Source organism: Furipterus horrens, unplaced genomic scaffold, assembly GCF_987537825.1.
Source record: "Furipterus horrens unplaced genomic scaffold, mFurHor1.1.pri manual_scaffold_7, whole genome shotgun sequence".
NCBI classification, from domain to species: domain Eukaryota; kingdom Metazoa; phylum Chordata; class Mammalia; order Chiroptera; family Furipteridae; genus Furipterus; species Furipterus horrens.
The window spans coordinates 81,221,699-81,235,896 of NW_028327177.1; the positions used below are offsets into that span (position 1 = coordinate 81,221,699).

A 14,198-nucleotide genomic window follows, 5' to 3' on the forward strand; every position below is an offset into this window, starting at 1 on the left:
ATGCCAACTGGTCAAGTCCCATCTCTGCCAGTGGGCAGAGATCCGCTTTCCTCCTGACTCCCCTCTGGGGAAGCCTGTGGTCGCCAAAAAGCCTTTGTGTCCTTCCAGCTGCAGCTCAGGCAGCCACCCCAGTCAGGAATCCCATTTCCTCCCTTTTTCCTCCGTTATCCTCACTAAACAAGTTGTTCCCAGATGATTTTTCTCTAATCCATTAGTGTCAAGGCTCAACTCCTGCCAATGTCCAGCTGCTCACTGAGATGTTCTGTCTGCAATTTGTCCAAACTACAGATGGGTCTTGGGAGCCTGAAAGCACAGCCTCCCCTCACTCCTCCGCCATCTTTGATTTCCTGGAAATATTTTTGATATAACAGAACATTTAATTACATCAGTTTCCCTTCAATACACAAGTCATTTCATGATAGTTATATTGGCCATTTCCATTGGTTGGCAGGAGGCTCATCCACTAAAGGCTCCCATGGCTTCCATCGTATCATTTTTCTTGCCAGACTTAGTTCATTTTTAGCCTGAAGAATCACCTCTTCTATTTGGCCATCCTGAAGTTGGTCTTCCAATTTTTTAATATCTGTTTCCGCTTTAATCATATCCAACTTCTCATTTGTAATCTGTTCTGTGTACTTTCTGTATGCTGCATTTTTAGGGATTTCCTCAAGAACATCAAGAATTTTTGTGTACAATATTCTTAGCTTCTTGTGTGGACTCTCACATACAGCCAACCCCACAAGGCCAGTAGTCTTCTTTAGCAAACCTGCCATGACAGCGCCCTCTGTTATTTCTGTATTATAACCCCACTCTTTCCTCTGCCCACCTTGCCCTACCTATCCCATTGGTGTTGATTCTGAGGACATCAGCCACTATACCTCCTGAAAGCAAAACTTCTTTAGAGTATGCTTTTCAGAGAATCTGCTCAAGATATTACTAAATATAACATGATTTATTCTTTCCTGTAGGAGTAGTGGGACAGTTCCTACAAAGTAAAAACACTCTTCAAAAATGTCTATTCCAGCACATAATATTGTCTCTCACCTAAGCAACTCCAAGTGACCTATATATGGAGGGCTGGTACATAATACACCTGGAAATATCATAATAGTAGTTGTCATTATGTTATCTATTACCAGGTGAAAATCTATAGAGCTTCTTAGGAAGACTAGGATAATTGATAAACTTAGAATCAAAATCCTGCATCCTAATGTTGGATTCTGAATTAACAACTCTGGATAGACCACTTTACTTCCCTGAGTCTTCTTGAAAATGATAAAACAGTGAACAGGTGAGTGAATCTCTGTGAAAAACCAAGCTGTAATTCTGGCTTACCAACTTTCTGTTGACTATTCATACAATGTGCTGCTGTCATAGAATAAGACCAGCTGATTAAATGCTTCATGGATTCATCTCCTTTCCCAAGGAATGATAAGGTAAACTATTTTAAAGCATGGTTCATGGGAAAATATCACCCAGGATATTTGTTTAAAAATATTCTTGTGTCGTAATTGCCAGGGGAGAAGGGACTAAGGGGGGTAGTGAAGGATATAGGGAGGATAAATGGTGTTGGAAGAAAACTTGATTTGGGGTGGTGAACACACAATATAGTGTACAGACGATGTGCTGTAGAACTGTGCAGCCGTGACCTGTATAATTTTGTTAACCAGTGACACCCCAATAAATTCAATAAAAAGGAAAAAATGCAGACCCCCATCCCCGAGCTCCTGAATCAGATCTCTAGGAGAGGTCATGAGGGATCCAGTATGTTCAGTAAACATTCCTGATGATTCTCATGTAGTATTTACTGAAAAGCTTTGGAGCAGGCTGGGTATTGGGGCTCAAGGAGAGAAAAGAAGGTCTGAAAGAGCAACTGCTATGGACTGCCCAAAATGATAAAGAATTGCCATTGAGAGCTCTGGTGAGGATGGATCAAATTGTCTTACACAGCATGGGAACAGCCAAAGATTTCCAGTACTAAGAATCTCAGGAACGGGCTTGGAGGTAACGAACTCATCTATTAATTCAGAGCTGGGGCTGTATAAAATAGGATATACAGTAAAGGAATGTAGATATGCTGCCAGGTTCAGAGTAATGAGACAGCTGACATTGTGATCTAAGACTGGGGAGAAAGGACATGGAGACAAGCTGGAAGCTAATAGACTGAGGGAATAGGGAGCAACTAAAGGGGTCACAGTAGTGGTAAAATCAAGTTCAGTGGAAGTGACAAAGAAGATGAAAGAAACAAATGTTTAAAGATAGGTAAGAACATTTATGAGATAAAATATATATGGTATTTCTCGTAAAAATAACATTAAAAACCTGGGAAAACTGCCACTATTTTTTTTTTGCAGTTCATGGGTCAACTACAGTAGATCTCATATTTTGAAGCTGCATAATGTTCATTTAACAACACAATTTCAATCACTGCTATAAATGTATAAATTGCTATTGGTGCCCCATTGGTACTGAACATCTGTTAACTTGCCTCTACTTCCATGAAATGTGCAAATAATTAATTTTTCATTTCAGTACTTCTTATTAAGCTTCATTTACTCAGAGGCTCCTGAGAGTGAACTTCTTATTTCTAGCAGAGTGCCAAGGTGAGAAGCCATAAAGTTAGTGCATCTTTATCAATAAAGAATAAATACTCAGAGAATTATGGGAAATGTGAACACTTTGACTGTAATGTAAACCTTGTGAATGATTGTCATTTAAATCATGGAGTTGATGAATAACATCCCAGGAATAATGAGTATTCAGCTTGACAAATGTTTTTAAAAATTATTTATTTAACACAATTTTGGCACATTGCTGTTTGTCAAATTATTCCTATGCCAGATGCTTACTCAAAATCTATTGCTCATTGCTAAATGGATTAGCTATACATTATCTCATTAGTTAGAATTTATAGTCTGTGCAGAGAATGTATTAAATATAATTGAGGACAAAGAGATATGTTTTTGTACTCTGTGTACAATGCCTGTTGCCACTCCACACCTCCATTCACCTCCTAATTCATGACAGCCCGCATATACCCCACCTTCTTGCCTGGGGAACCCAGAACATGCAAGTCACTGAGTGTAGAACTACAGCTTGTATTTTGATCAGAATGGGAATGAAAAGTGGCTTGAGAAAGAGTTACATGTATAATGTGCACCATTTCAGTCACTTTGGAACATGCTGTATTTTCTGATTGGAAACATTTTCACATCCTATTGTAGGACCTATCACTTTCCAGAACAAATTACATGAGGGTGAGAGGAGTCGGCAATAGCTTTCTTGTCAAGGCAGAGGGTTTGGATCATCACCCCCAACCCACTCAAACCCCATCATTCTTAAAAAGGACTTGAAAATCTTGAGTTTAGTAACTCTCAAGCTTAGCAAGTGCTTATGTCTCTAGAGATTAATGCAGTTTTTCAATCTCAGTAAAAAAAAAAAAAAAAAAGCAATGCCACAGCAATGAAGGGGAAAATGAGTATCTGGCTACATGTAGTGTTTCAGATGAATTTATATTATCATTCAAAAAGGTGAATGGAGGAGTCCATGATTACAACTACAGTATTTGACATTTACAATTCCCTCTTTGGGGATATTCAGAATTGATTGAAAAAGAATGCAGTGTGTAGGAACTACTCAGGGGTACTTTCAGTAAAACGCTTTAAATAATGGTTGTCCAAAGCTTGCTAGACACTTTGTAAATGTCAGAAACACATTGAATATATTAAATGAACATGTTCAATATCTAGGAAACAACACAAGTGCTTTACCATCAATTTTACACATCAGAGGAATGTCTCCCTGGTGGAAGACAAAAAATGTCCTCCCTAACTTGGGCACACCAATCTGAAGTCTTCATTTTGGTCTGGTATTTAAACTTAGATGGCTGCTCAACACACAATGTGAGGCATTACCTAGACTGTAAGATATATGCTTTGGAGCTGAATACAAGTTAAGTGTTGAGTGAAGATAGTAGTAGATACATTCCACTACAAATGGTGGAAGGAGAAAGGAACTTGGCTCTTTGAAGTTAAATTCCTAATATCTGACCACAGCCTCTTGTCTTTCAGGCTTTCTCAGACTTTTCCTTTCACATCCTTACTCTTCAACATCATCAAGTCATGCAGAAACTCTGTCCCTTTATTTTTCCCAGCCCTTTACCAATCCCTTGACTTCTCATTTCTTCTTAGGTAACCATCTGAAACACTTTTTCATAAGCCACCTGGATTCCTTCACAGTTATATTCTGCCATTACACATAACCAGAAAACAGCATTAAATGCAGAAACAATATTAAACTCATCTTTTCACTATAAAATGTCTATTTTCCAACTTCATTTGAGCCATCGGAACTGCCCTTTAATTCTTTTGCTATCGCCCTCTGTCTCCTTATGGAGCAGTCACTGACTATTCCATACTTCCAGTTCCCTCCTTCAGTCCCTGCAGCTCTCTTGGCAGATGGCTCTGACCCCTGTTTCATTGAAAGGGTGTAACTCACCAGTATGGTCTTTCTCAACTTTCCATTCAGTGTCTTCATACAGGTGTACATCCACATCTCAATTTCCCTCATTTTAGAGGTTTAGTCTTGCTCTCCTTTTTCAAAGCCCACCTCTCTGTACTTAGTATATTATAAGTACTATATCAATATTTGTTGAATGTACAGATGAATGTACAAATGGAGAGAGATAATAATAGGAATATGAGTTTAAGGATAAAGGTATCATAGCCCTTCTTTGTAATAGAGCAGTGCCTTTAAATCCAACTCTTTCTCCCTCCTTTGAGACATCACTGAATTAGTCACTTTCTCCTGTATTTCTTCAAATTTCTCCTCTACGGACAACTTTCTTCAAATATTATTAATATATTTGTCTTTACTCTTCTAGGTACTGGTCAATTTCCACTCTCCCTTCATAACTAATATTTCTCATATATTTATTTAATGAATGTTCCTTGAGAGCTTGTGAATTGTGAGACACTGTAGCTCAAATAGCAATGTAGGTTCACAATAGGTATTTTTTGACTGTCCATTCATTGCATGAATAGAATAATCAGATATAACTTATATTTCAAACTTGAAAAGAAGTGCTTCTAGGACAGGATGTTGGAACAAGAGGCATATACTAAGTCATCCTGTTTACTACCCATTGTAATAGGGAATGATGGTCTAATAGCTATGAAATCAAGAGCCTGGATTCTGAAACTAGACTGCCTGATGTTGAAACTGGCTCTGTCACTTGCCTGCAGTGTTTCCTTGGGAAAATTATATAACCTCTCTGTCCCTAATTTCCTCATTGTAACATGGTGATAACCAGGAAGTAGTACCTACTTTATAAAGTTACTGCTTTTAGTGAATTAAAATGTAAAGGACTTAAAATTCTGCCTGACTGTAGTATGTGCTATGCAATTATTATTGTTACCTAACATTGCTCTTATAATTAGACTAAAATCACTTTCATTGAGATTAACAATGTTAATCGTGAGATTAACATTAACAATGTGTTCCAAATAGTCCAAATGAATGAATGAACTATCTTTTCTTCATTTCTTATTGTATTTGACACTGTTTTAAAAAATTGACTTCTTTGGCCTCCATAATACTCTCATCTCTGAATTCACCTCATTCATATATTTTTTTCTGGGTTCATTTTGTGAGATCTACTCTTTAAATGTGCCATTCCCTGGGCATTTATCCATGTCTCATTTTTGAAACTTTGCTCTCCCTGAGTGATGGGGTACACTCTCATAGCTTCACCTACCAACCATATGCTGCTGACTCATTAAATCCAAACTTTTACCTCAGATCTCTCTGCTAATTTTACACTTACATACCCAACTTTATGCTCAATATTGCTACTGTGTGTTCCAACTTCTCCTCCAACTCAACATTTCCAAAACCGGCCTCATCATCTTCACTCTGTGTCTTTTATTTCTTATTCTTTTAGTTGATTGAACCACCAGCAGCCTCCAAGTACAAAGTAGAGACAGGAATATCATGCTTTTGCTCTCACACTCAAAACCAATTATTAATGAACACTGTGACTGCATCACTTGTGGATTGTGGAAATCCACCCCTCCTTTGGCTCCACAGTTTCAACTTTCACTCTAATTATTTCTGCTTGGATAATAGTAATCACTCAACTGTTCTCCTTTCTTCCAGTTTTGCTCCAAGAAATCCATCTTTTATGAGTCCAACAGTCTGTGCTGTCCTTGACAAGGAGAGCTACCAAGTCAAACGTCAAGCTTCAGGCAGGTATAATGAATGAATGAAGCTAGTTACAATAAGAACTGAAATATTGTTTCGCTCAGTTTTCTTTAAATACATGGTCCTTTTGGTCTATCTTCCACTTCTACAACTTTTGACATAGACATGAATAGAGAAAAATATTTCCTTACTATTAGAAGAAGATGCTGTAAGCTTGATAAGTGGGCACTCTCTTATCATTTACTGAGCATTGGCAAGGAAACAGAGAGTAGTTTAACTAAGGCCATGTCCAGTCTAAATGGGACAATAACTAGTCAGCTATGGGCAATAGATGTCATATGGAATATAAAATCTGAGATTTTGAATCTTTCAATTTTTTTGAAGGAAAGGAAGTTACCAGCTTTTTAAATATAGGAAGAATTTTTAAAATTCAATATAATAGCCAAACACATAAGTAACCTATATTTTCCAGAGGGTCACCAGTTAGTAACCTTTTTCTAAAACATAAATTTAAACATGTAAATCACCTACTCAGAAGATATTTGGATCTCCCATTCCCTATACAATGTGGCCCAAGATCCTTAGTACAGCAAATAAGAATATCCATGTTCTTCTCCCTCTTCCCTCTTAGTTCTGAAAAATTTCTCTTCTCTTTAGCACTTCATGCTTTGACAATGGTAAAATGAGTGTTCTTTCCTACCCATGTAAGATCATGTCTTACTTCTGTGCTTGCTGTTGTGCTGTCCCCTCTAAGTGGAACATCACAGTTCTTTCTTTGCCTGACTAACTTCTATTCCAACCTGAGGGGCCTGGTGCCTCCCCTCTTGTGGGGAGACTTCCCTGACTCTTCTCTGTACATTCCTCTCTCACTGTACTTCCCTTGTGATTTTGTGACATGTTTGTCTTTCCCATGGTAGGCTTCAACCTTTTTGAAGGCAGGAGCCTGTGTCATTCATATTTGTATCTTAGTATGGAACATATCCCATTGTAGGCAGTCAATATAAGGTTGCTCTTTTTAAATAGTATGAATGAAAGCTGAGTAACAGGCTACTAAAATTTTTATACTACCCTGCAGCAGTTTTTCAAACTATAATCAAGTACTCTTAGAATTAATAAAGGTTTTTACACCTTATAGAGTCATTTCCTACTGTTATTTTTACTTCTGCTTTACATCATTCCTGTAAGATGTTATTTGTATTTTTCAGTGAGAAAATTAAAACTCAAAGAGGTTAAGAGACTTTCTAAGGTTATACAATTGCAAAGAAGTTAATAAATTCTACTTCTGTTTTTTGCACCTAGTTTTTCCTTTACAACATCAGAGCTACTCTCACTGTAATTCATAGAATTCAGAAGGCCCGTGACCTTCAATGGGAAAAAAATTATACCTTACTTTCATTAACCTTTAACTAAAATTTAGCATCTCCTTCAATTATGTAAGAAAGCAACAAACCACATCAGAACAAGTAATACCTGTGACTGTCACAAATGAAAATCACAAAGATTTTCATATCACAGTAAAGTTGCTGCAGAGTCTTTGAAATATTATTTATGTTCTTCATTACTTCAAAAATATGGCTGTTATTAGACTCACTTATGATTCTTGTTATTTACATCATTAATAAAGGAGCATGCATGTTACTCTTCTAAATTTACTACTAAAAGATTTTAAATAATGGATTTCAGTATATCTGGCTCTCTGGTTAGCCTATGTCTTTTGTTTAATGCATGTACAACATTATCCTGAGAAAGGATCTGTGGATGTTACAAGACTGGGAAGGCTCCACCACACCAAACAGACTCTGAAGCCCTGAGACTTCCTTGTTGTGTTGCCCCTTCACTGGGAGAGTCCACAGGGATGCAGAGGTCTGTCACACACACCCTGCTCTCTCTGGAAGAAATGATCATGCTCTCCACACACTGTGCAGTAGACTTCCTGGTCTCATAATCCAGCTCTGCTACCTAACAATACTGAATGTGTCAAATGGGAAAGTTATTTAACCCTATTGCTTTAATTTCCTTATTTGTCCCTGTCTTTTTGGAATGTTTCACTATTAACTAAGTTAAATATATTTAATGTGTTTAGTTCTGTACCTGGAAAGTCATGCTGTATGTGTTGATTCTTCTGATTACTATTTATAAAAATTTTTTCTTCCAAGGCAGAGAAAAGTTTTAGAGTCCTTCTTAGTACAGCACTGAAACAGCTACTAGAAATTGATCAAAGGCTACTGGAAAGGAAGAAATTAGTGTCAGTCTTGGAATTATTCAGTATATGGGCCTGAGTATACTTCTTCATGTTTCAAGTTACACTACTGTATGCAAATATACACATTTAAAAAAAAATTGAATTTATTGGGGTGACATTGGTTTGCAAAACCACACAGGTTTCAACTTTACAGCTCAATAAAACCAAACATATAATTTTTTATTATCTAACATCACCTTTAAAATGAACTTTTGGCCTGTTAATGTTCAGATCAGAAATTAGAGTTTAGGAGCACTGGTCACTGGGACCTGGGACAAGGGTATTTTCTGTAGCATATACAAGAGTCTCACTAGAGAACAAGTGGAACCAGAGCACATAATGCATTATTAATGAATTTAATTATCATGCCCAGAAATTTTAGGGGAGGGGATTTACGATGGGCAGAGTGAAGCAAGCTAGCAGTTTGGTCATTTGTCCATGGTTCAATCTTGTCTCTGGCATTTGTGAGTGGGTGAACTTAGCAAATCCTTTTAGCTTTGAACAGCTGAGTTTTCCTTTCTATAGAATTAAATAATGTCATTGTTACTGTCACAAGGCTGCCATGATGTGTGTTGGAGATAATAAGCATAAATATAAGAACAGTATATTGGTACATTTAGGGATATTCAACAAATGCTAGTTTGCTTTCCATTACCTCACTTTTTTTTTTAATTACCTCACTTTTAAAGTATGGGACATTATTCCAATACTACATAAATACTTTTAAATGTTTTCATCCAAATGGTGACAGCAAATGGCCCAACACTACCAAAGAGAATCTAATCAGATTTCTCATCCTTTACTTTTGGACAAACTTTGAAATGCAATGGGCTGCTATTTTATGCCCCTAAGTAAAGTGTAGTAATCAAAGCCAAGAAGTTACTAGAATGATACAGACCTCTCCCTCCTGACTACTTTACCCCATTAAAGTGGACCTCATCAAGCACTGACTGTATTCGGATATTTGGTTCTGTCCAATAGATGCCTTATTTCCCTTCTCAAATTTTTGCTGCATATGAGTGGTGTGAAACAGTCATCACATTGTCATCACAGAACGGAAAGCTAACAACTGACTCTTTACAGTAGCAAAAGTTTTGAGATGATAACTGACCTTCTGATTCTTTTTAAATCTATGTCTCCTATCTATCTAGTAGAAATAGGGTACTGAAGTGTGTAATTCAACTTCCTTTAATTTTCACTCTATAATGACAGGCATATATAAATGATTTGTCCTTATAATTGACTGTGTGGTTGGTGATGTCATAGTTAATCCCTAATTTGAGGCAATAGAGGGAGCTTATAGGAAATACAGGTGGAAAGGAAGGGGCTAGGTTTCTTTTGTTCTTTTCCACACTCACTTGTCTATTCTTTAACCAAAGGTCAGCAAACTCTTTTTTTCTGTAAAGAAACAGATATTAAATATTTTTGGATTTGCAGGTCATATGACATCTGTGATGATTCATCTCTGCCACTGCAGTGTGAAAGCAACCATAGACAATGAATAAACAAATGAGAGTGGCTGTGTTCCAATAAAACTTTATTTACAAAAACAGATGGTGGGTCAGACTGGGGCTGCAAGATGTAGTTTTCCAACCTCTGCTTTAGGCTAGTGGTTCTTGGAGTGGGATCTCAAGAGCAGCTTCAGAAACATCACTTGGAGTCTGTTTTAGAAATGCATATTTATAAGCCTAGATGTGCAGAATTAGAAACCTTAAAGATGAGGTCCAGTAACCTGTGTTCTAAGAAGCCCTCTAGGTGATTCAGAGACATGAGAACCACTGCTTAGGCTGATCCAAATAGAACTCCCTCCAATCCAGTTTATAGGTAGAAGTCATTTGAAAATATTTTCATGCTGAATGCTGATTTTAATGTCTGCAACTGCACCAGCATTTATACACTTGTTCAGTATAAATTATTTATGGATAATTCCTTAAGAAAATTAGTTTGTGTATACTTCATTGCAGAGATCATTTGTTCATTTGTTGACTAATTAAAACAATAATCTTGTAAAGCAGATAGTCCTTTAGTGCTAAACTATATAAAGGTACACATAAATTTAGATAAAATTAAGCACTGTTTAGTGCAGTCAGATTTTCTTCCAAATGGATTTAAGTGGTTGGTATTACTCTCACAATATGCAAAATTAAAAACTGCAGAAATAGGTGATGTATTATACACAATTAGCTAAGCAGATAGCTTATTAAAACATCCACTTTTGCAGTAAAGGAAATAAAACACTAAAATACAAAGTTTATAAAGCATAAAATGCCTTAAAGATGTAAACATCAGCATGCCCAAGTCTTGTCTAATTATCATTGGATTACTACAAAAACAAGACACTGATAGTGACTACAATGATCAAGATAACCCTTACTTTCATTTTATATTACTGGACAGTTATTGGTTAAATAAATACATTATTTAAATATATCATTCAATACAACAATTTGTAAAATGGATGCTCTGCCAATATCCTATACATAACAAATTGTGATACTGAGAAGAAGCAGAGTAATGTTTGATTTAATAGGGGCTACAAATGAAAGGTAGAATCTGAAACCAGATTCATCTTAATTAAAAAGAAGAGCTGAAGCAATAGCATTTTATATTATACCTACATAGTAAAATATTTATATTCTTGCAAATGTTCTCAGAAAGTATCATCCAATGGTCAACTCTTCACTAAAGATTGGTACTCCTGACTTCTGGCCAAGGTGGAGGTGTAGACAGACACACTACATCTCCCTCCACAACTAAGAAGGAATACAAAACTAACTCAAAACTAGAAACAATCAGAAGTTCCAGAAAATCAAGCTGCATGGAAGTCCAGCAAACAAAGATATAAAGAAGAAATACTCATCCAGACAGGTAGGAGGGGTGAGAGCCGGGGTGGAGAGGACGCAGTATGGTGGTGGCAGCAGTGCAGCATTGGCAGGGAGACAGCGGCAGGCTGGTAGAAAGCGAAGTAGCACATTTTAAAAAAGTCAAGAGGGACACCTGGGGAGCATTCCCTGCTCCTCACCAGACCGAGCAGCTCACAGTCCCAGCCCTGGGGAAAATCAGCCTCATTGCTTTTGACTGTGCAAACCAGTGAGGGTTGGGGGTGGAGGCAAAAACTGCCAGTCTCTCAGCAAAGTCCACTTTTTTAAAGGGCATCTATGGTCCTAGAACATCCACAGACCCACCCAATCTAGGAGTGAAGGCCAGGACAACAGCTAGAGGGGCACCAATCCCATACAGAAGTGGGAGAAATGCCTGGAAAAGGGGCGAGTGCTGAGTGGGTGGCATTGTTCCCTGTCAGACCCATCCCACATGTACAGTGTCACAACATGGTGAAACAGGTCACCCTGTACTGATGAATCCCAAAGGCTCTGCCCCTTACGACATAACAGGTGCAACAGATCTACTTAAGACACAGAGGCATACAAACACAGCAACTTGTCAAGATGAGGAGACAGAGAAATATGGCCCGAAAGGGGGAACAAATCAAGGTTCCAGTCAAAGAGCTAAGCGATGAGGAGATAGCCAACCTAATAGATGCAGGGTTCAAAACACTGGTGATAAAGATGCTCACAGACTTGACCGATATCCTTAAGTATGGCAAACGCATAAGAGAAGTGAAAGCTATGATAAATGAAACGAAGGAAAATCCACACAAAACCAGTGGTGAAGGAAGGAAACCAGGGTTCAAATCAATGATTCAGAACATAAGGAAGAAAAAAACAGTCAACCAGTAGAGAATGAGGAAACAAGAATTGAAAAAAATTAGGAGAGGCTTAGGAACCTCTGGGACAACTTTAAACATGCAAACATCTGAACCATAGGGGTGCCAGAAAGAGAAGAGGAAGAGCAAGTAATTGAAAGCTTATGTGAGAAAATAATGAAGGAAAACTTCCCAAATTTGGCAAAGGAAATAAATATATAAGTCCAGGAAGCATGGGGAGTCCCAAACAAGTTACACTTAAAAGGACCACACCAAGACACATCATAATTAAAGTGCTAAAGGTTCAAGACAATGAGAGAGTCTTAAAAGCAGCAAGAAAAAAGCAGAGAGTTATGTACAAAGGGATGTCGATAAGACTATCAGCTGATTTCTCAAAAGAAACTTTGCAGGCAAGAAGGAACTGGCAAGAAGTATTCAAGGTGATGAAAAGCAAAGACTTACAACCAAGATTACTCTATCCAGCAAAGCTATCATTTAGAATGGAAGGGCAGATAAAGTGCTTCCCACACAAGGTAGAGCTTAAGGAACTCATTGTTACCAAACTATTATTATATGCAATGTCTAAGGGACTTACTTAAGAAAAAGAAGATCAAAATTATGAACATTAAAATGACTATCACAACTATCAACAACTGCATCTAAAAAATAAAAACAAAATCCAACTAAGCAAACCAGAATAGAAACAGAATCATAGGTATGGAGAACATTTGGAGGGTTATTAGCTGGGAGGGGGAAAGGGGAGAAATAGGGAAATGGTGCAGGGATTAAGAAGCATAATTGATTGGTACAAAATAGACATACGGAAGTTATGAATAATATAAGAAAGGGTGAATCCAAATAACTTATATGCACAACCTATGGACATGACCCAAGGAGGGTGGGATTGCTGGAGAGAAAAGGGGTACTGGGTAGAGGGGAGTAAAGTGGAAAAATTGGGACAACTGTAACAACATAATCAATAAAATATACTTTAAAAATAAAGAGGAAGGTTGGATGAGGAATTATGTCTATATTGTTAGCAGCAGGATTTGAATCTTTATATTAACTTCCCTTGTGCTGTGGCTCAGCAAAAGTTACTCAAAGGAAACATAAAGGGACAATAGCAAAAATTCAGAAGAAAAAGACAATAAAGAGGGGAGAAATGTATATTTTTGTAATTTAGAGAAACTTCAAATGAAAAATGTCTGTAGTGTTTTGATTAGAATTCATACAACTCAGTTTACTGAAGGCATTAAAATTAGGGCACAGAAGAGGGGGGAAAAAAGAAGAAGAAGAAAAAGAGAGAGGGAGAAGAACACAGGTAAAAAAGAAATGAATAAATACCTGTCGATAATAACCTTAAATGTAAATAAATTAAATGCTTTAACCAAAAGACATAAGGTAGCTTAATGAATACTAAAACATGACCCACACATATGCTGTCTACAAGAGACACACCTCAAAACAAAAGATTTACACAGACTGAAAAATAAAGGGATGGAAAAAATTATTCCAAGCAAGTGGACATGAAAAAAAAAAAGCTTTGGTAGCAATACTTATATAAAACAGATTTCACAACTAAGGCCATAAAAAGAGACAAAGAAGGACATTTCATAATACTTAAGGAAAAAATCCATCAAGAAGATATAACCCTGGTAAATATATATGCACCGAACATAGGAGCACCCAAATATATAAGGAAAATCTTGGAAGACTACAAGAAGGATATCAGCAGCAACTCATTCATAGTAGGGAATTTTGACCACCCATTGTCAACAACGGACAGATCTTAGAAGCAAAGAAACACCAAGGTTATTGAGGCATGGAACAGCACACTAGATCAAATGGATTTAGTGGATATATGTAGAACTTTCACCCCAAAGATGCAAAATATACATTCTTTTCAAGTGCACATGGAACAATTTCAAAGATAGATCACATGGTAGGACACAAAACAAGCCTCAACAAATTCAAGAAAATTGAAATTATATCAAGCATCTTCTCAGACCATAATGCCTTGAAACTAGAAATGAACTTCAAGAAAAAAACTCA

The 14,198-nt window shown here is 37.1% G+C and overlaps 1 protein-coding gene across 2 annotated transcripts; it reads right to left on the bottom strand.

Annotated features, from left to right (window-relative positions):
* Positions 1 to 422: 422 nt before the first annotated feature.
* On the bottom strand, positions 423 to 773 carry LOC150004705 (NADH dehydrogenase [ubiquinone] 1 alpha subcomplex subunit 5-like). Of its 2 annotated transcripts, XM_090282933.1 has the most exons (2): positions 704 to 773; positions 423 to 586 (listed from the first exon to the last, which is right to left on the bottom strand). In XM_090282933.1, the coding sequence occupies exons 1-2, from the start codon at positions 771 to 773 to the stop codon at positions 423 to 425; spliced, it is 234 nt and encodes a 77-aa protein (XP_090139059.1). The 2 variants fall into 2 exon arrangements, with proteins under 2 accessions (XP_090139059.1, XP_090139058.1); XM_090282932.1 differs by having other exon boundaries at positions 423 to 773.
* Positions 774 to 14,198: the final 13,425 nt, after the last annotated feature.

Bases quoted from the DNA above. Each gene is read 5' to 3' on its own strand.
- LOC150004705 (XM_090282932.1), bottom strand. From the start codon at position 773: ATGGCAGGTTTGCTAAAGAAGACTACTGGCCTTGTGGGGTTGGCTGTA.